Here is a 21,808-nt window from a genome sequence, read left to right as displayed (position 1 = left end):
CCCCCAGGGGGGATGGTCATGCCGCAATCCCTTCTCCATTCTCCTCTCGGGATCTTGGGCACGCACGCACATGCGCCCGGCGTCAGTTTTAAGCCACCGGGTCCGGAATGCAAACCGCGGTCAACTACGTGGGAGTCCAGCAACATAGCCATCACGCTAACAGCTGGTTCCCTTTTTTATTTTTTTAAACATATTCTTCATCAGTAATTTTTTTAAATTATTTAACTTTATTTATTTATTTTAATTCGACCAGAGATGGACAGAGAGAGAGAGAGAGACAAAGTGACAAAGCAAGCTTCCAGGTTCGGGACTTGAACCTTGGTCGGCCATGTGGGAGTCCAGCGCCCTTAACCACCACACCAACTGCCAGGCCCAAGACAGGACCTTTTAAGCAAGAGAATTACTGCTTAGGTCCTGAGAATTCTGAACTAGTAGTTTTTCTGTTTATATCAGCAAGTGTTTTTCATATCTTTGTTAAATTATCTCATCCACATACTTTTATCCCCTCTCCCCCCACCCCTTCATTTTAAATGTTTTTTTCCATAGGGTGTGTGCACTTGCCAGAGAGGGAGACAGTGAGAGGGAAAGTGAAAAATCAGCCCCAGAAACCACAGCCACACTGCAGTCCCTTTTCCTTCATTCTCCTTCTGGGATTTTAGGCATATGCACACATGCACCTGGTATGAGTTTCAAGCTGCCCAGTCTGAGACTCAAACCATGGTCGGCCATGTGGGAGTCCAGTGCCTTTACCACTATGTTACTTACTGGCATCCCCTTTTTAAAAAATCTGCTAGTGTGTGCCTGTGCTCTCTGGGGAAGGAAAGAGGGAGAGAGAAAGAAAGCACATCCCCCTGCCATTGGGAATAGTCACGCCACAATTTCCCCTCCTTCATTCTCCTTTTGGGATTCTGAGCAGGCATGTACCTACATGCACTCAGTGTGTTTTTTAAGCTACTCAGTCTGGGACTCAGTTGTGCCATTGGCCATGTGAGATCTAGACATCTTAACCATCCTGCCATCAGCTGACCCTCATTCACATTCTTCATCTTGAGTATTTGGCACACAAATTCAAAGGGAGAGGTGTGGGAATAAGGATAATAGAGCTGAAAAGAAAATGGGTTGGGACCAGCAGTTAGTGTAATGGCTATGTCGCTGGACTCCCATGTAGTCTACCGCGGTTTGCGTCCTGGACCGGGTGGCTTAAACTCACGCCGGGCACGTGTGCATGTGTGCCCAAGATCCCAAGAGGAGAAGGGATTGCGGCGTGACCATCCCCCCTGAGGGGTGATTTCTTGCTTTCTGTCTCTAATGTCTCTGTCTGTCTGGCGAGTGCATGCGCCCTATAGCAAAATCCTCTCCAAAAAAAGAAAATGGGTTCTGTTCTGTTTGTGCCATTGGTTACTTTCATGACTTTGCCTTTGTTTCCTCATCTAAAATAAGTGCTCTTGAAGGTCCCATGAAGATAGCATTGTATGATTTTTTTGATTCCTGTTTTACATAGCATTTTAGGGGAAAGACACTTGATTAAAGTCTTCAAATTAATTAAAAAATAGACATCTCCAAATTACTAGTGTGAGAATTTGTCAAAGAGTATTTATTGATTTTCTTTACTAACAAGAATTTTTAATTACATGCCAGTGGGTATTGAGAACAGTTTAGGGACATTCACCCACAGTCAGCTGATATTTAGCTGACTGCAGAGAAGTCATGTGTTTTGAATATAAGAATAGGCACTTTCAGATGTTCTGAGTGCCAGTAATTAGAGTAAGCCTTAATCCACTGTGCTAAAAATAACCAAACATACCTTCTTACTAGTCTATTATTAATTTTATTTCAGATTTAGACTTACAAATATTCACTAAGAGAACAAAATGAGCTCATTATTGAATTTTTAAAAACCATTTGGTCCTAAAAATAGGGAGTACACTTCAGGTTCTCTTGGTAATCTTTTACTGAATTAGTGTGACATGTTTTATTTCTCTCCTTCAAAGCTTTTAAAATACTGCTTTGATCATATTTTAATTTTTGCCAGGTGTAGGATTACCTTAATATAGTTGCTGGCTATAGTTTTTAATATAAAACTTTGTTTCTGGGCAGGTTACTTAAGCCGAGGTCTCCTATAAATGCAAGTAATAATGGTATCTCTAGTAGGATCGTTGTGGGGATTAAAATGGTAAGAACCTGAACTAACAGTTAATGCCTCACTTAAGAATGAGAACTCAGTGAACGGTTCCTGTTTCTGTGCTTTTCTTTTTAAGCTTACTGAAAAAGCACTGCATTCTTATAGTGATAGCCAGCTGTTCACCTCTCATGAAGAATTCTTTAATTTGATGGCCCCTTTTCCATTCTGAGTGAAAGAAAACATTTAGGTCATATTCTTAGTTTTATTTTGTTTTGCTTTTTCATTACTGGTTGGTGGCCAGACATGGTGATTTTGTTCTGTTTTCCAGAGGCTATGTGTGCTTGCTGGAGAGACAGAGACACAGTTTTTTTTGAGAGAAAGCACCCTCCTGGTCACTCTGTAGTCCCTTCTCCATTTTTTTCTCCTCTCAGGATTTTGGACATATATACATATGCACCTGGTATGTTTTTCAAGCCATTGGGTCTAGTACTTGACCTGTGTGGTTGACCATGTGGGATCCAGCTGCCTTAACTACCTTATCTCCAACTGGTCCCGGTTTTTTGGGTAATTTTTATTTTAATTGCTATAGGGCATGTATGCTTGTCAGAGAGAGAGAAAGAACGAACCCCTCAGTGGGGCTTGGTCATGCCACAATCCCTTCTCCATTTTTTTATTCCAGCAGGCTTTTGGGGACACACACACACACACACACACACACACACACCTACCTTGGCATGTTCTTCAATTCACAAGGGCTGGAATTTGAATGGCAGTTGGCTCTGTGGGATCTGGCGTCCTTAACCACTAGGCTACAGGGCCAGCCTTAGACCTGATGATTTTTAAATTATTGTTTTCAAATGATTTATATAATTTAGGACCTTTGACTAGAACCTTTTATTTGTAAGTAAAAAAGCAGTACTATGGGTAAGGAGCAAATATGGTACAAACACTATTTTATTAATAGTATTGAGGAAATTTAAAAAATAAGAGTAAAAGAAATGAATTCAAAACTGTTAGTAAGCTCTGTGTTAATGTACTAATTTAGTTTTCTGTTCATGTCAGCTAGTTGTATCTGGTTTTTGTTTGTTTGTTTTTTGTAGATTTTTGCCATAGGGTGCTTGTGCTTGCTGGACAGAGAGAAGGGGAAAATGAGAAATAACCCCCTGGGGAGGGATGGCTATGCCACAATCGTTCTCCTTCATTCTTCATTCAGAACTTTGGGAATGCACCCACAAGTACCCAGGATGTTTTTTTCAAGCCGCCAGGTCTGGAGTTGGCCATGTGGGATCCAATGCCTTAAGCACTGTGCCTCTTCCTGGCCCCCGTATCTGGTTTTCAGCCTACCATTTATTGATATATGTGAGCCTCTTTTAGCTTGTTTTCTTAATTCGAGGAATTATTTGTGTCACTTTTTCCAAATTCAGAATTCTGTTTTCTGAGCATTGGAAGTAAGGATGGAGAATTAGAAAATCCTGTTGCAGGAAGCACTTTGTTCAAGTTGGAGGTCATGTCCTGTTATGATTTATTCCCTTCACTATGGTAAATGAACACATTTGAATGCCTACTGTCTATGACTACAGGAGACCCATCATTTTAAATAACAAATTTAGAAGTCAGGAAGAATGGGCATGCAAAAACTCATGATATACATTACAAGAATATTGGTGTGGCAGAGTGGAAAAGAGTCTGGAGTTAAGGTCAGAAGATTGGATTTCTTGTCCCAGTGCTACTGTTTATAAATCCTATACTCCTGGGGCTCAGTTTTTATTTTTTATTTTCATTCTTTGCTTTTTTGAAATCTATAATCAAGGATGATAGTCCTCAATGTTGAAAAGCTCAAATAAGATAAAATGTTTTTGATAATAATGAAATTAATACTGTTAGGTAAGTACTAGTTTTTTTTTCTTTTTTTTTTTTAACCAAAGAGCAGGAATTCATTGAATCACTAAACTGAAGTCGTGTGTTATTCTCTATATTATTCTACACTATTAAAATTAACATTATGAGCAGTAATTGTCTGTTGTGTTTTCTGAAAGTCATTTAAGTGCTCTGCAGTAAAAAGTACAATTTCAACTGAAATTTGTTTAGGTTTCCATGATCAGAAAGCTTAAATACACTTACAGCACTTAAAAAATGTTCTTTCAATGCTCCTCAAATGACTTGCTATGCCTCAAAGTTGTTCATGAATAAAGTTGGGCTCCCTTAGGTCAAACATACCCTAAGCTAATCCCATAGGCTATACTCCTCATTTGGAGAATTTGAATTGCCCAACTTTATTCCTTCTTCACATAACCTGCGTTTCAGTTTAATGGTGTGAAATTAGAATATTTGAGGAAAAGTTTCAGTTTCCTTTAAATCATAGGAGCTTTCTGTTTTCATTTAACTTTTTGTAATAATTTAAAGCAGCCATTCTTTTCTTGGGATTTATTTCATAATCCTAGAAAAAAAAATTGTGATAGGGTCTACAGTCCTAATCCTCCTGCCTCAGCCTCCCAGCTGGGACTGCAGGCATGTGCCACCAACACACTTAGCTCTTTGCTAGATAGGATCTTGGTAAGTGGTCTAGGCCAGCCTCAAGCTTGTTGTTTTTCTGCCTCAGCCTCTCTGAGTCACTAGGATTGTAGGTACATGCTACCCAGCCTTTAGGTTGAACTGGGAATTGAATCCTGGCCTCTGTGTGGTCCCAATCTGCAGAGTAGATTTTTTTTTTAAACTTTTTGCTATGGAGTATGTTGCCGGAGACAGAAACAGAGAAAGAAAGAGAAAGTAAGAAAGCACTCCTCAGGGGGGATGGCCATGCCACAATCCCTTCTCCATTCTCCTCTGGGAATTTTGGGCACATATGCATACATATCTAGCTTGTTGATTTCAAGTCATTGGGTCCAGGACTGAAACTACACTGTAGGCCACATGGAATCCAGTGTTTTAACCACCACACTACTATCTGGCCCCCAAACCTCCTGGGTTTTTTTGTTTGTTTGTTTGTTTGTTTGTTTTTAAGAGAGATTTTTGCTGTAGGGCACATGCACTCGCCAGAGAAACAGAAAGCAAGAAGTCACCCACCAGGGAGGATGGCCACACTGTAACCCTTTCTCCTGTACCCTCCTCTTGAGATCTTGGGCATGGATGGACACACACCTGGCTATTGAGTTTTAAGCCACCAGGTCTGACACTCAACCATGGTTGACTATATAGGAGTCCAGTGACATAACCATTATGCCATCTGTTGGTCCCCTCCTTTTTAAAAACAATTCTATGTTATTAGAAGTGAAGATAGTAGTTACCTTTTGAAGTGAGAGGTTATGACTAAGAGGATTGCCAGGGTTCTGTAGTGTTCTGTTTCTTGATCTGAGTGCTAGTACATAGATGAGTTAAACTCACTGAGCTTTTACAATTTGAGGTCTTCTCTGTGTGTCTGTTGTATTTCAATAAAAAGTTATAATGTATTGACCTCATGTTGAAAATACCTTCAGATACTCTTTCAGTTGGATGGTTTATTTTCTTTCCTATTTACTTGTTTGAAGTAATCACATGTTGTATTTTATTTTAATTTAGTAAACTTAAAAAAAAAAAAGGTCAGCTCTGTTTTGAACTACTCAGAGCAAAGAGCCTGAAAGGAAGAAGAGCAGAATCAGTTATTCTGTCTTGTGGTATGAGTGAGTTATTTTTTTCCCCTTTTCTTGCCTATGCTTTTTAAAATTTCTTTTATGCATTTGTTACTGTTGTAGTCTAGGAAAAAATAATCTGTATTATTGTTAAAGAAGAAATATGGGACCAGCAGTTGGCATAATGGCTATGTCTCTTGACTCCCATATAGTCAACTATTGTTCGAGTCCTGGGCCCAGTAGCTTAAACTCATGTGTGTGTGTGCCCAAGATCCCGAGAGGAGAATGGAGGAGAAGGGATTGCTGCATGGCCATCCCTGGGGGCTGATTTCTCGCTTTCTGTCTCTCTCTTTTTGTCTTTCTGGTGAGCACATGCACCCTATAGCAAAAACCTCTCAAGAAGAAGAAGAAATAAACTGTGTAAGCATGTTTGATAATAGTATATGAAAATATATTTAGAAAATATGAGTATAGGATAACTTTTTTTCCACATTTGTATTTTGTTACAGATATGCTAGTCTGTATTTTTGCTGTGCTATCGAGGATCAGGACAATGAACTAATTACCCTGGAAATAATTCATCGTTATGTGGAATTACTTGACAAGTATTTTGGCAGTGTGAGTAGTATTCTATTTTCACAAACTGAATGCTATAGCATTTTTTTAATTGTTTTTCTAAGTGTATCATTTGGTTGTCTTGGGTATTCTAATTACAGAAGAGGGCAAGAATGGCTGTTTCTTGTCAGTAAGCCTAGTCAGTTAACTGCCAGAGTTACAGGTCCTACAGACCTATTAATTTAATTATAATATGAGGACGAGGTTTAAAATAGTGAAATAAAAAGTCTGATGGCAAACATTAATATTCTGGAAGCACTTAGTATAGAATTTAGATTTTGTTAACAGTTCTAATCATATTATTAAGGAAATATGTGTTTAAAGATCAATGTTTATGAGCAGAAAATTACCAAATTGTTCATGTTGGGAGCATGCCAAGCCAAGTCTTATTTAGCCTACAGATGTGTTTTCAAGTATAAGGGGTCTTCAGAAAGGAAAATGTGTGTTAGGAAAAAAGTATGCATGGGTTTTGTACCAGAATAAACTCTGTAAATCTATTTTTCTACAAACTTAAAAAAAAAATTGCTAGAGGGCATGTGCACTTGCTGAAGAGACAGAAGGAAAGTGAGAAAGCCCTCATGCAGAATGGTCATGTCATAGTCCCTTCTCCATCTCTCCCTTCTTTTAGGATTTTTGGCACATGCATCTGGCATGTTTCTCAAGCTGCTGAATCTAGGACTTGAATCGTAGTTGACTGTGTGGGATCCAACTGCCTTCATCATGCCACTGGTTGGCCCCTCCACAAACTTTTTGAGGTCTCCTCGTACTTGTGATATGACAGTTAAGCCTACTTAAATCAGTGATGCTTAGTCAACATGATTGCCACTTTTAGGGAAAATTAGGATAGATTCAACCTGGTCACATTTTATTGACTACCTGATAGTAAATAAACATCTTTGCTTGCTTGCTTGCTTTTTGAGAGATTTTTGCTATATGGCACATGCACTTGCTGGGGAGACAGAGACAAACAAAGTGAGAAATCACCCCCGAGTGGGGACGGCCACACCACAGTCCCTTTTCCTCCATTCTCCTCTCGGGATCTTGGGCACACATGCACAAATGCCCGGCATGAGTTTCAAGCCGCCGGGTCCAGGACTCAAAACACAGTAGAGACTACATGTGAGTCCAGTGATTACACCATTTGCTGGTCCCTGCTTTCTTGTTTTAATAGATTTGTTCATTCATTCATTCATTCATTTGCTTTTCAGGTGTGTGAACTTGATATCATCTTTAATTTTGAGAAGGCTTATTTTATTCTCGATGAGTTTCTTTTGGGAGGGGAAGTTCAGGAAACATCCAAGAAAAATGTCCTTAAAGCAATTGAGCAGGCTGATCTACTGCAGGAGGTAAGCTACCCTTCTCTTGACTAAGCACTAGCATGTTTCATTCTCTCTGGGAAAGTCTCAGTCATCACTCTTACAGTTTCAGAAATTAGTCCAAAGCATGTTTGGCATGTAGTGTTCATGTGCAGTTTATTGGATTGGAATATGTGTCATTCACATCAACTCAGTTAACTATGGATGGATGGTTCACTTTGAAGATGGTATCAGTCAGGCCTTTTCTGGAGGACCTATATTTGGACCTCAAAACACTAGAGGCTAAACTTTTAGGGGCTATATTATTTTTAGAAAGGAAAAGATTGGTGAAAAGTAGCATTAAGTTGAGAACTTGCCAGCCATTGTTTTGAATTACTTATGATCACCTCCTTTTCATTAGTGTGGATAATCAGGAGTTGACTGTGAGACTGGCATTTTCATTCCAAATTGGTTCATATTTTCACGTCATGTCCATTAAATGCAAAGATAGGCAAATGAATGATAGTATTTTCTAATGATACTTTTAGTAGAACCCTCTAGTTTAATATTAGTAAAACTAACTAAAAAGTATTTGAAAAAAAAAATGTATTTGTACTTTTCTTTGCTCTTCTTAAATAACAAACCGTGTTCTGTCACACAGCTACATTCTTGTTTTATCTCTGTATCACAACAACTCCCTAGTTTTGTGTTGGGGAAACTAAAAACTTCTCTTTGCTCTTCTTAAATAACAAACCATGTTCTGTCAAACTACTACATTCTTGTCTTACTGCTATATACCCAGAACGTAATAACCTCCTTTTTTTTCTAATTCTTATAGTTGTCCTGGATTTATCATGTATTTGATGCTTATATACCTTCTATTTCTGAAATTTAGAAATCTCATGAATGAGACTACCCTTTTTTTTTTTTGAGAGATTTTCACTATAGGGCGCGTGCGCTCGCCAGACAGACAGAGAGAGACATAGAGACAGAAAGCGAGAAATCACCCCCCAGGGTGGATGGCCACGCCGCAATCCCTTCTCCTCCATTCTCCTCTCGGGATCTTGGGCACACACGCACACGCACCCGGCGTGAGTTTTAAGCCACCAGGTCCGGGACGTGAACTGCGGTCGACTACGTGGGAGTCCAGCGGCATAGCCATTACACTAACTGCTGGTTCCCAGAGACTACCCTTTTTTAAAAACTTAATGATATCCTAATTCAGGTACTAGATTGAATTACTCTTTAGAGCTTTAGAGTTAGGTAGTGGTTTTTAGCATACATAGCATGACAAAGGGTTGATAAATATTTTTGCAATGTAGTATGTTTTCCTCAAGGTTCTGATGTGTGTCATTTGTGTATGTAGGCATGCATATAAATAAAAGGTTTTGAATAGTTTTGGCCCACTGGTAGATCATCCAGCATTGAAAGTAAGGTTTTGTATTTCTAGTTTATTTTACCTCCTTGTTCATTACATAGTTTATCAGTTGTCTTTTTTTAATTCTTAAAGGAAACTTTAAATCCAATTTTTTAACATTTCTGCCATAACAGAAATGTCAAGTTTAAGGGAATGACATGAACAAGAGTAACTTTCTTTTTCTCCATTGTAACTTAACTGTTTGTATCTGGGCTGGTGTGGGGAACTACTCAGGAATCCTCCTGCACCAATCACCAACGAGGTCTTATGTAGGAATCTCTCAAAGTCGAAATGATATCATTTGTAATATACAGCTTTTTTTAAGTGTGACACAGTGCATTTAATGATCTTGTAGTTACCAGAAGAATGGCTAAGGGGCCTGCAGAAAGTGAGGTGTTTTATTGGCAGCCCTCATGCTGTTTGCTGTTCAGTAGTGAAATGAGCACAGGTGTTTGCCTTGTGTGTACAGTTTGCCATGGTGGTTTATTAATTGATTGCAAATAAGTCATTTTGGAGTTTTTTCTTAAACATCAGGTGTGCTGAATGTAAGTTCATATTCTGCTGTTGCAAAACTGATTTTAAAGTTAACACTTCTAAAAAAAAAGGGGGGGGGGACCAGCAGTTAGCATAATGGCTATGTCACTGGATTCCCATGTAGTCGACCACGGTTCGAATCCTGGACCCGGTGGCTTAAACTCAGATTGGGTGCGTGTGTGTGTGTGTGTGCCCAAGATCCTGAGAGGAGAAGGGATTGTGGTGTGGCCATCTCCGCCCCCCCAGGGGGGAGGGCTGATTTCTCGCTTTCTGTCTCTCTCTCTTTCTGGCGAGCGCATGCGCCCTATAGCAAAAACCTCTCCAAAGAAAAAAAGTTAACACTCACTTACTTTGCTGTCCATTAATCAGACTTTTAAAAAAAATTAGGTCAAAACCAGGATTAGGAATTGAGAATTTTTTTATATTTGTCACTTTTCCTAGACCACTTTTTTATTTCATTATTATGGGATTATATTCTGTTCTTTCAGAACCTGGTATTTCCTCCACGCTTAAAAAATTACTTTCTGATTAATTATATTTGCTTTAAAATATTTTTAGGGCCAGTTAGTGGCATGGTGGTTAAGGCAGCTGGCTCTCACATGGCCAACTGTGTGGTTTGAGTCCTGGCCCTGGTAGCTCGATAAACAAGCTGGGTGTATGTGTGTGTGCATGTGAGTGTGCCCAAAATCCAGAAAGGAGAAATGGAGGAGAAGGGATTACAGTTTGACCATTCCCTACTGGGGGAAGGGGTTGTTTCTCTGGTGAGCAAATGAGTTCCCTAGTAAATTCAAAATATATATTTTAAGTTATCAAAGTTCAGCTTTTAATTTTAATGTTTTTCCCAGAGAGTAATAGAACACTGATATCTCCTTTTTCCAGGACTGTTTTTTCAAATACTAGAAGGAAACCACCATAGACAGTGATGACAATGGTGCTAAGTTTACCTGGTATTATGTATTGAGTATTTAACATAACGGGATAAAACATTATTACAGGCCCGTATATGTGTGTGTGTGTGTGTGTGTGTGTGTCTCTCTTTATAGGAGTATTTAAATAGTATTGTGTCTCTCTTTTTTTTCTTTTTTAATTTGCCAGGGAGGGCATGCATGCCCTGGAGAGAGATAGACAAAGAGAGAAAGCAACCCAAATGGGGCATGATTACTGCATTCCCTTCTCCATTTCTCTTTCCTTTCTAGATTTTAAGCATGTACACATACTTGGTGTGTTTTTTAAGCCACTAAGTCCTGCACTTGAACTTTGTTGTTGGCCATGTAGGATCCAGCTCCTTAACCATGGGCTGGTCCCACCCTTATTAAAAAAAAAAAAAATTGACTGCTGTTTCAGTTCCTTGTCTTCAGAAGAGATCTTGGCCCTAGTTTTTGTCTATGCTTCTTTCACATTGTTTTTGTGTTTTTGGTTTTTTTTGTTTTTTTTTTAGAGGTTTTCGCTATAGGGCGCATGCGCTCGCCAGACAGAGAGGCAGAGAGACAGAAAGCGAGAAATCACCCCCCCAGGGGGGATGGCCACGCCGCAATCCCTTCTCCTCCATTCTCCTCTCGGGATCCTGGGCACACACGCACACGCACCAGGCATGAGTTTTAAGCCACCGGGTTCGGGACTCGAACCATGGTCGACTCCATGGGAGTCCAGCAACATAGCCATTATGCTAACTGCTGGTCCCTCACATTGTTTTATATAGCCCAAACTGAGTAGTATACTAAACCTCTTTTTAAAAAAGAACTATTTAATTTTATTATTATTATTATTATTTATTTTCTATAGGTCATGCGCTCTCACCAGAGAAAGTCAGAGAGAGAAGGAAAGTGAGAAAGAAAATCATTAGGTCCAGGACTCGAACTGTGGTTAGCCATGCAGGAGTCCAGCACCTCAACCACCATGCCTGCTGCTGGCCCAGTACATTTTCTATTTAGTGGTCTGGGTAAACTGTTTTTCTTAGCTATTCAGGTCTTGAGGCAAGCAGTTCGTTGCGCGCTCACCAGAGAAAGTCAGAGAGAGAAGGAAAGTGAGAAAGAAAATCATTAGGTCCAGGACTCGAACTGTGGTTAGCCATGCAGGAGTCCAGCACCTCAACCACCATGCCTGCTGCTGGCCCAGTACATTTTCTATTTAGTGGTCTGGGTAAACTGTTTTTCTTAGCTATTCAGGTCTTGAGGCAAGCAGTTCGTTCTGAATTTAGAGTAAGTTAGAATGCATTGTAAGATTAAGTCCTTTATCAAGCCAAGCTCAACTTTGTATGGGGCAGTATGACTTTGGATTATTCTGTTCACTTCATCAGCATACTCTCAGAAGAAATGCAGTAATGACAAGATGCATATTTCCTAAAATAGATTCATTTATTGTTGATAAATGATACAAGTTTTCATCTCTGGAGAATATTTTAATATTGTGCATAAAATAGAAGGTGGAATAAGATGACAAAAAACACTGCTAACAAAAGTTTTTGTTCTGGATACCATGATGACAAAAAATAACCATAACCATACCAATACCTAATGCTTAGTGAGGGTTTACTTCTGTGTGAGGCCCTAGGCTTATCAGTTTGTTTCCTGCATCCCCTGTGGATGCCCTGTGAAGGGTTGGAGGTAGCTTCTTAACAAATGAGGGAGAAGGAGAGGCTCAGTGAGGATCCTGGTACTGGTCAGGGACCAACTGGTTAGCAACTGACAAAGCAGGATTCCAATCCCAAATCTGCTGCACTCTAGCCCTGTGTGAAATCTTCCTCACTGTACTCTATCCCCCCTTTGTGTTTTGTCTGATATGTAAGTTTTAAGCATACTATGTTTGAGTTGTGTAGTAAAGAAATTTTGTAATTCTTCCAGAGGTTTTTCTGTACTGAACAGAGAGTACATTTTTTAAGGCTAATGCCATCTTTGACTTCTGAGGCTGGGAGTTTTCATTGTCCAAATTATCAGTAGTTAGAATTTTTTATTAGATATGTAGGTATACATAGTATTTTTCAAACCATTTCTTACTGGATTTACCAATAAATCTTCGATCTGTAATAGATTTTTTGGTCTTTTAGTTTGGGGCATAGCAGTCGATGTCTTTAAATGATTTTGCTTCCAAAATTGTAAGTATAGTTGTAAAGATGGTTATCTAAATGCACTCAAATTTGTAGAAGTCCTAATTAGTTGATTTCAATCTAATTGTTCACGTGTCATGATTTTTCTTTTTAGTGTCAGGTCTTTTACTTGAATTGATTATTCTAAGCACTAAAGCTGACTTTGAACTTAACATGAATTTTTATCTGCTGATTTAACGGTGTATGCAAATCACAGAATGACTTTGATGTTCATTCTTTTTTAATTTGTGAAATGTACATTCCTATCCTTAAGAATGTTTCTTATTTTCAGAACAATTTATAAAAGTTTGTCCTTTTACTCAATTTGTAGGGATGTATGTAATTTAGGTAGTTCTTCATTTTATGGGGCAGTCAGTGGATAAAGAAGATTTTCTGTTAGCATGTTATAGTCAGTAACAAGAACATAACATAAATGCATATTTGGATAGTAATTGTTGAACTATCAGCAGACATCGTGAATAAATACTAAAGATTTTTTTTTTAATTTTGCTTAAATTAAATAAACAAAGGATCTATTTTGGTATTTGGTTGTATGAATACATATTTAAATTTTGGGATAAAGCCCAGAAATTGGCCCATTATATAATTTTTAATGTTTGTTGGAATTTAAAACATGTCCTTTTAACATGCCACAGATACTAAAGTTGATTCTTAAAGTACATCATGCCAAGATCAGTAAATTGATATTATTTACAATACTTGGAATATTTTCCACAACTACCTGTTTGAAACTAGGTTTTTTGGGGGGAGGATAGGGTGGGAAGGGTGATGCAGTTGGATTTATTTTATAAATTCACGTATGTAATAACAAAGGAAGTAATAGTATGATTTTTTTCTGTAAAGTCAGGCACTTACTGGTTTTCTCTGCTCCTTAATTTTATAGAGCCAGAATGAAGAATGGGGAGGTTTGTCTGAGGATATCTTATGATAAAGAGCAGTCTAAGGCTTTAGTCCCTTTGACCCCCAACTTATTTATTGGTAACTACTAAATTTACCATTTTTGTGGCATGGATAAAATGGGTGCTATGCAAAGACTGTTGCACGTGAGATGATTTCAGGTCCTTGCTTGATCCATGAAGATCAAATAATGAAATACTGGGCGTTGGGCTTTAACCCTCAGCGGTAGATGCATGATGGTGTTGAGCAGCGCTTGGAGATGTGTTAGCCTTTCTTTTTTATACTAACAGCATCATTTTGAAATTTGTGGTGGTGTTTTCTTTTTTTTTTTCTTTTGAGCTTTGTTTGCTGTTGGTATCGTTTCTCACTAAAGTAATCTGTGAAATGAAAAATAAGTGAGGTACCAAAAGCAAGCATTATACTTGTGAATCTGCTTCTATGAAATAACCCACTTTATGACTAAATTACCGGATGCGCGGTGTTTATCCGCCTTGTCTAGAAGGTAGTTCTCTACAGAGAATTAGAGCTGCTAAAATTGATTTGTTTTAGTGCTGGGGGCTGCATGATATATCTTAGTACTATGCTATATCTTCATGAAAGTAATAATAAATCTATGTGACTGCATAAAAATGGAAAGGTAAGAATCTTAGGAGAAAAAGTGATTTTTTTTTTTAAATCAAAGCTTTTGTAACTTAAAATTAATTTAAGTAAATAAGTATTTCTTGAAGTATTTAATAGCATGCCTTGTGTAACTTAAAATTAGTTTAAATAAATGAGTATTTCTTGAAGTATTTAATAGCATGCCTTTTTATATGATGTTTTGGGGTTTTTAAAGAGTTAAATCTTGTTAGTGAAGAATATTTGGGTATGCTAGTCAAACTCAAGAATATCTTAAATTATTTTAAGATTTCAATGCTTTAAAATATATACAGTAAGATCATTTAACAGCAGAAAGCATTTTGGTATAAATCTTAGGATTTGCTTTAATAAGACAAATGACTTTAATTCCTTTGTAATTACCACTGTTTATGTTAAAAAACCTTTAAGCCTAAACCTTTTTCTGTCAGATTGGGTTAAAAATTAACAAGACTATGTAGTTTTTTTATACCAGCATATTTAATTTTTCACAGATAAATTTAATTGGGGTAATTTAATTTGCTAGAATGAATGTCTGGATACATGGAATTTGGTTATATTAATGCTTGACATAGAAAATCTATGAAAGGTAGTTATAGAAAATACAGAAGATAGAACAAGTCTTCCTTTAATTTTATTTTTCATAAGAAATGATTTGCCCAGTGTCCTTTGTTACTGGTTCTCGGGTTGTAATCATTTTGCCTGCATATTTTTGTTTTTTAGCTTTCCTTTGTCTTTCAGAATTTTGAGGATTTTCCCCCTTGCTTTTTTATTTCTGACTCATTTTGAGCCATCTTTTGCTATTCTGGGCTATTTCTAATGAGGAAAAGTTAGAATAACTTAAATATCCAGTAACTACAAAGCTGATCTTTCAAGCAGTTTTAACTAGAGCTCAAAGTAATAAGTACATTTTTTTTGAGAGAGAGTGAGATTTTTGTTATAGGGCATATGTGCTTGTTTGAAGGAGTGAGAGATAGAAAGTGAGAAACACCTTCCAGAGGGGATTGCCACACCACAACTCCTCCATACTCCTCTTGGGATTTTGGGCATGCATGTACATGCACCTGATATGAGTTTCAAGCTGCTGGGTCCAGGACTCGAACTGTGGTTGCCCACATGAAAGTCCAGCACCTTAACCACTAGGCCACCTGCTGGCCCAAATAAATACATTTTAGTGTCATAGTAGTCTCCAAACAGCAACTGGAAAAAGATGTAGTGAATAGTACTTATTCTCGTTTATTGTTTGCAATCTCATATTTTCTTTTCTTTTCTTTTTTTTTGTAGAGAGAGAGACATTTTTGCTTATAGGGTGCATGTGCTTGCCATAGAGACAGAAAGTGAGAAATCAATCCCCCAGGGGGGATGGCCATGCCACAGTCCCTTCTATTTTGCTTTTTCTAAACGCTGATCCTGACCTACTAAATTGATTTCATGAGCTCCTAGGGTTGGAATTCTTTCCCCTACTGATACTGTATTTTCCTTTGTTTCTTCTCTTGCCTTTTTAAGTTATAATTTTTTATAATTCCTATTATAGGAAATTTAGCAAATATAGGGAAGCACACTAGACTATGAGTCACTTATCAACCAGAGCTAATCAGATTAACTCAGTGGTTCTCATGGGGTGAGCATAGGGAGTTGTGCCCTCCCAGGGGCTATTGGGCAATAGCTGGATACAGTTTTGGTTATCACAGCTGGGGTTACAGTGCTACTGGCATCTAGTAAGTAAAGACCAGGGATGCTACTAAGTATCCCACAAACTTATAAGGCAAATGTAATCGGATACTAAGGAGTTTATCCAGTCTCAAATGTCAGTTGTATCCAGTTTGAGAAACTGGTTTAATTTAACACCATAACATAAAGATAATCCATTTACATTTATAAAAGGTTATATATTTTGATATTATATGTGGTTTACATTTAATAACTGGCTGAAAATTAATAAGAAAAAAATTTAAAGAAGGAGGAGAAAAACAGTGAAAATGAAAAAAGGAGGACAAATATGCTTAAGAACAAACATATACATGGCTGTCACAGTTACCCTGTGATTCGCCAAAATTACCTTTGCTTGAAAACCACTTACTTGGGAGATAATCTGTGTTTGACTTTAGAACTTAACCAACAGCAAAATTTGTGGAATGTCACTATGTAATTTATCTTCTCAACAGCATCCAAATCTTTTCACTTCTATTAAATGACTTTTTATGTGGAAACAGAATTGAATATATACTGCAGGTAGGCAGAACACTTTGGAATTTTACGCTTATTTCCCTCCTTTTTTTTTTTTTTTTTTTTCTGTTGCTGCTTGCCTCTGGTACCACAATGGCATATTTTGGGACTCTCAATAGTATCTCTCCGATCTCTAAGGCTCTGTTCATTTTTCTCCAACCATTTTTTTTTCTTTTTTCATCACAGTAATTTCTGTTCATCTATCTTTGGGATTAGTTCTTTTGTCTGCCACTTCCAATATATTGTTGAGCTCAGCCAATCAATTTTCCATTTCAATTATTGTGCGACATAGCCATTACGCTAACTGCTGGTTCCCAGCTTATTTCCCTCTTCACCTCAGCGATTTGATAAATTTCTTAAAGGAAGAATAGATTAAATGACCAGAATTTACACATATAGGCCTTTCTTTTGTTATGTAGGTAGACTTTTTAAATTTGTTGCAGTATGTGTGAGCTCACAGGAGAGAGACAGAGGGAAAGTGAGAAAGCAAACTGCCCTATGGAGTGATGGCCACACTGCAATCCCTTCTCCAATCTCCTCTCAGGATTTTGGGTATGCATGCACACACACTTGCTTGGAAAAGACACTGGGTCCTTGATTCAAGCTGCAGTTGACCACGTGGGATCCAGCTGCCTAAAGTACCATGCCACCAGCTGGTCCTAGATAAACTTTTTTTTTTTTTAAGAGGTTTTTGCTATAGGGCGCCTGTGCTCGCCAGACAGACAGAGACAGACAGAGAGACAGAAAGTGAGAAATCCCCCCCCGGGAGGATGGCCACGTCGCAATCCCTTCTCCTCCTTTCTCCTCTTGGGATCTTGGGCACGCACACACATGCGCCCGGCGTGAGTTTTAAGCCACCAGGTCCGGGACGCGAACCGCGGTCGACTATGTGGGAGTCCAGCATCATAGCCATTACGCCAACTGCTGGTCCCATAGATAAACTTTTTGTAATTATTCTTTTGTCCTATTAGCCTTAAAATATTTACTCAGTAAAGATCATTGGAGTATTGGAAATTCTGTGATTCCAAGAAATCATTTATGTTTAGAAAACCCTCAATGAATGTAGGGTACTTAAAGGCAAATACAATACAGTTACCCTAGAATATGCTTAGACTATTTCTTTAGAGTATAAATTATTATATTTGCTAAGTTAATTATTTTGCTTTTTAATTTTAAAAGTGCGCTTAAGTGTCAGGGAAATAATTTGTCCTTTGAATTTTATAACTAGTGACTTTTACTGTAAGATGTAGAAAAGTTACCCCCATCATTATTTTTAAGACAAACTTATAAGACAAATGTAATAGAAATAGATCAGTGGCACAGAAGAAAAAGATAGTAGAAGACATAAGTAATTCACAGATGAAAGAAAAACAAATGGTCTTGTTATTCAGGGAATACGAATTAAAATACCAACTAAACCTTTTTGTGTTGGTTTCTTCCTGAATTGGCAAAGATGAAAGACACTACTGTTGCTTATTGTGAGCACTTAAACTTGTACATCATCTCTGAGATTTGGTTTGGTGATATTTATTAATGATCGAATGTGTACATCTTTTGACTCTCTAGTTACATGCCCTTCAAGAAATTCATTTTTTAGAGATATTTTAGTATATTGTATGTGCACTTGCCAGAGAGACAGAAGATGAGAAATCATCCCTCAGAGAGGATGGCCATGCCACAGCCCCTTCTCCTCCATTTTCTTGGGATCTTAGGCATGCTCACACACGTGCCTCACATGAATTTTAAGTCACCAGGTCTGGGACTTGAACCATGGTCACCTATGTGGGAGTCCAGTGACATAACCATTATGCTATCTGCTGGTTCCAGTATTACAAACATTTTTTAAAGATGGAAACATATTATGTGAATGAAAAGAGTGTACATTGTTTTGCTCCAGGTGGTAAGACTAGGGTAGAATTTACTAAAATAAAGTTTCTTTACTTAAAGCACTTACCTGTTATTGGCCATTTTAGACATTAAACATGTGGAATATCCGTATAGCTCTTGCCACTCATTGATAATGTAATATAAAAAAATAAAAGTCACCTATCTTTCTTAGTGCTTCACAAATACTCGCAGAAGAAGATTGACATCATGGGCCCTGTTGTCTTCAAAGTGTCTTAGAAAGTGCTTTCAAAAGTTTTTCTAGTTGTTCATTGCTAAAAATAGATTTTAATGACTTGGATACTTTCTAGACCATTTGTTGTTTAACACAGGAATAGAATTCCAGAGATGGTGGTAAAGACTGTGTCCTTTGCCACAGAATTCAGTTAGGGGGCAAAAAAAGGACTATTGTATTCTAGGACTTGAAGGACAAAGGATACTACTTTATAGTGCAAGGAATAAGTGAAGAAGCCTGTTGACAAGAAAAATGGTAATAGAGCAGTAACTTGACATAATATTTAATTATATTTACTTCTCATTATCTAAAAATTATTTTCTATTTTACCACAGTATGTACTAGAAAGAGAACCAGGAGACTAGGCATTCAGTCTTGGATATACAGTACCATTAGTTTATTTAAGCACTTCTCATCTCAACAAGATTTAAACCTCTAGATAATTGCCAGCTTACTAATGCTCGTTACAGCTTCCCAGTTGATTTTACTTGTGAGTCATAAGTCTAGTATAGTGAATGTCTAGGAAATTTTACAGTAATGGAGTTTGTCTTTTTTTAGGAAGTTAGGTGGTTTTAAAAACAGGTGTAACTTGGTTTCTCTCTGGTGTGTGTGTTTGTTAGCCTACACTTCCCACTACATCTGGTCCTTTTTGTAGGAATTGAGAACAAAATTATTCTTAGTGTAGGGGAAAGTTGAAGATGTATGTATACCATGGAAAAGCAACTAATGGAGAGTGTGTTAACAAACAGGAATAGAGTACAGGCAAAAGTGGCCCAGCCTGTATAGGAGTGCAAGTGGTAGGGCACAGCTACATGGGAAGCCTGGGTTCTGTTTCTGGACCGGCCTGAACAGGCCAGCTGCAGTGCTTAAAATCCTAGCTAACAGAGGATAGGACAGAAGGATCTTGATGTGGCAAGATCCTATCAAAAAATACCTATTCACTCCTTCTCTTTCTCTCATTAAAAAGCGGGGGGAAGGGGAAGCCGGTAGTGTGGTGGTTAAGGTACTGGATTCTGACATGGCTGACCAGGGTTCAAGTCCTGGAACTGGCAGCTTGAAAATCACACCAGGCACGTGTGTATGCATGCCCAAAATCCCAAGAGGAGAATGGAGGAAAAGATATTCCAACCTGGCCATCCCCCCTTGGGGGGTGATTTCTCTTTCTTTCTCTCTGTCTCCCTCTGGCAAGTGCACATACCCTATGACCAAAAAAAAAAAAAAAAGGGAAGAAGAAAGGAAAAGGTAAAACTATTTGGCCAGGAAGGTGATAGGGAGTGGAATCAGGAATCAAAAGCAATGACATTGATTGGTATTGGCTAATACCTCCCTTGTTATGAGGTGATAAACAGAGTAAAGCTACAGATTTCTTTTTGTTTTTTCATGTGTCACATGAGCAGAGTTAGAAAGTGGTCATTTTCTTGGCCTTGAAAAATGACGTCATCCAGGGGAGAACCATTAGTGACTGAGGAGAATAAAAGGGGTAAGAACTTGAGGACAATGTGGAGAGCTAATAGTAGACTTAGTTAAAAATGAATTATAGTGATGATCAAAAGGATTGCCTAGGTCTAGAGGCCCATTTCAGGGTGGAAATAATACATTTTTAATCTTTATTATTCCCACTTAAGAAACAGTTTGCTGTGGTAGTATATACTGTTTCCACCAGGTACTCAGAGGAAGAGAAAGGTATGCCTAGGCCTACACAGGACCCCTTGTGTGCTATGACTGTATACTGCTCCCACTTTCCTTAAGTCTTAATAGCATTTTTCAGTGATTTACAAGATGTACTGATGGTGCCAGGGGCCAGAATGCTGGAGTTCTACCGAATCCACTGTAGTTTTTTGGGGGTATATTAGAGAAAAAATATCTTGGTTAATTATGGTCATATATATATTATTTGACTAAAAATCAACTTTAAGTGTTCAGTGGTCATTAAAGCATTTATTTGTAGCAGAACTTTTCAGTCACTATGTAGTCTTAACTAAGTTAGAAAATTATTTAAAATATGTTATGGCAACCTAAAAGTGGTAAAAGAATACATTTATTTTTGTGCATTTTAGGGTTTCTTTTCTCCTTGAAGGATGCTTTTCCAACGAAGAGGGGTTTCTCCCTATGAAGAGTATTCACAATTGATGGATTCTAGTTTCTTGTTTAAGTACAGTAATGTGCAACATTGGCTGTAAAGAATAGTTTGGCTTATCATCAACCCTTTCCTTTTCTAAAGGTAGTAAAAGGTCTGTCAGATAACTAGTGGTGGCAATGTCTGGGGTGGTCATTTTTAGAGCTGTTAGAATTGTCATCCTTTGCGATCAGTCTTCTCTGGGGAGAGATGGCTGCATGCTCTGTTCTATTTGGGAAACCTTTCTCTTTTCATACAGTGGGCTTCAGCTCTCCTCAGTTTTTGCATGTTGTATAAAGTTAAGAGAAAACAAAAAGTATAAAAATTATAATATAAAGGCTTAAAGACCTGGTGTTATATACGCGAAAGGTTGTTTGACAGACTTAAACTTTTCTTGTTCTCTCTCCAGAAAACAGAATATGTATCACAGCAAGAGTTTCATTGGGCGTAAGAAAGTGTACCTAGAGTATGTGCTGGGGTACTGACATGCATCAAAATGTAGTAGGATATATGAATTCAGTTTGTTATTATAATTTTGTCAAGCTTGTTATTTACGTTTTAGTATTATCTGAAAAGTTTAATTAATTAGATTAGGTCCTAAGGGTTAGTTCCAACTACTTTATTAGACTGATACTTTAATAGGGAATTTTGCTCTGATGATGATCCCTCATTGGGGTTTATACTTTATTGTTTACATAGAATATTGAAATAGGCTCAATGGTTCATTGACAAACAAATACTGTGAATTACTGATGCTGTTGATACAGAAGTAGGATTGCCCTACAAAAATCAGAGCTTTTATAAGAAAATTAACCCTTTGGGGTTATTGTTATTAAGTATTTAGGAATTATCTGAGAATTAAAATTTAATTGGCTTTTCTTCTCAGATACTTTTATACTTAATGATTATATATGTTTGGGGACCTATTTCTTTTGCAATAGTTTACACACTTCTGTAGCCCAATATTTCAAAGTTTCAATTTGAATAAATATTTAAACAAAGATACCTTTAAAACATTCAACTAGTTTATAACTTTTTGGAGTCATAAGTTTTTTGGTGGGGGTATCTCTTTGAAAGTCTCAAGGATATTGGCTCTCCCCAAAATGTACAAAAATAAATTGTA

At 37.7% G+C, this 21,808-nt stretch overlaps 1 protein-coding gene across 6 annotated transcripts in view; it reads left to right on the top strand.

The window, feature by feature from the left end:
• The window catches only part of AP1S2 (adaptor related protein complex 1 subunit sigma 2), a 53,585-nt gene that overhangs the window by 8,180 nt on the left and 23,597 nt on the right, over positions 1-21,808 (top strand). For 3 of the 6 annotated variants that reach the window (XM_006157950.3, XM_014591380.2, XM_027775457.1), the window contains 2 exons: positions 6,237-6,345; positions 7,551-7,688. In XM_006157950.3, coding sequence (XP_006158012.2) covers positions 6,237-6,345; positions 7,551-7,688 — 247 coding nt within the window. The other 3 variants (XM_027775456.1, XM_006157952.3, XM_014591381.2) reach the window with 3 other exon arrangements.

Source organism: Tupaia chinensis, unplaced genomic scaffold (genome assembly GCF_000334495.1).
Source record: "Tupaia chinensis unplaced genomic scaffold, TupChi_1.0 Scaffold000567_1, whole genome shotgun sequence".
NCBI lineage: Eukaryota > Metazoa > Chordata > Mammalia > Scandentia > Tupaiidae > Tupaia > Tupaia belangeri.
This window is presented reverse-complemented; position numbering and strand designations above follow the sequence as displayed.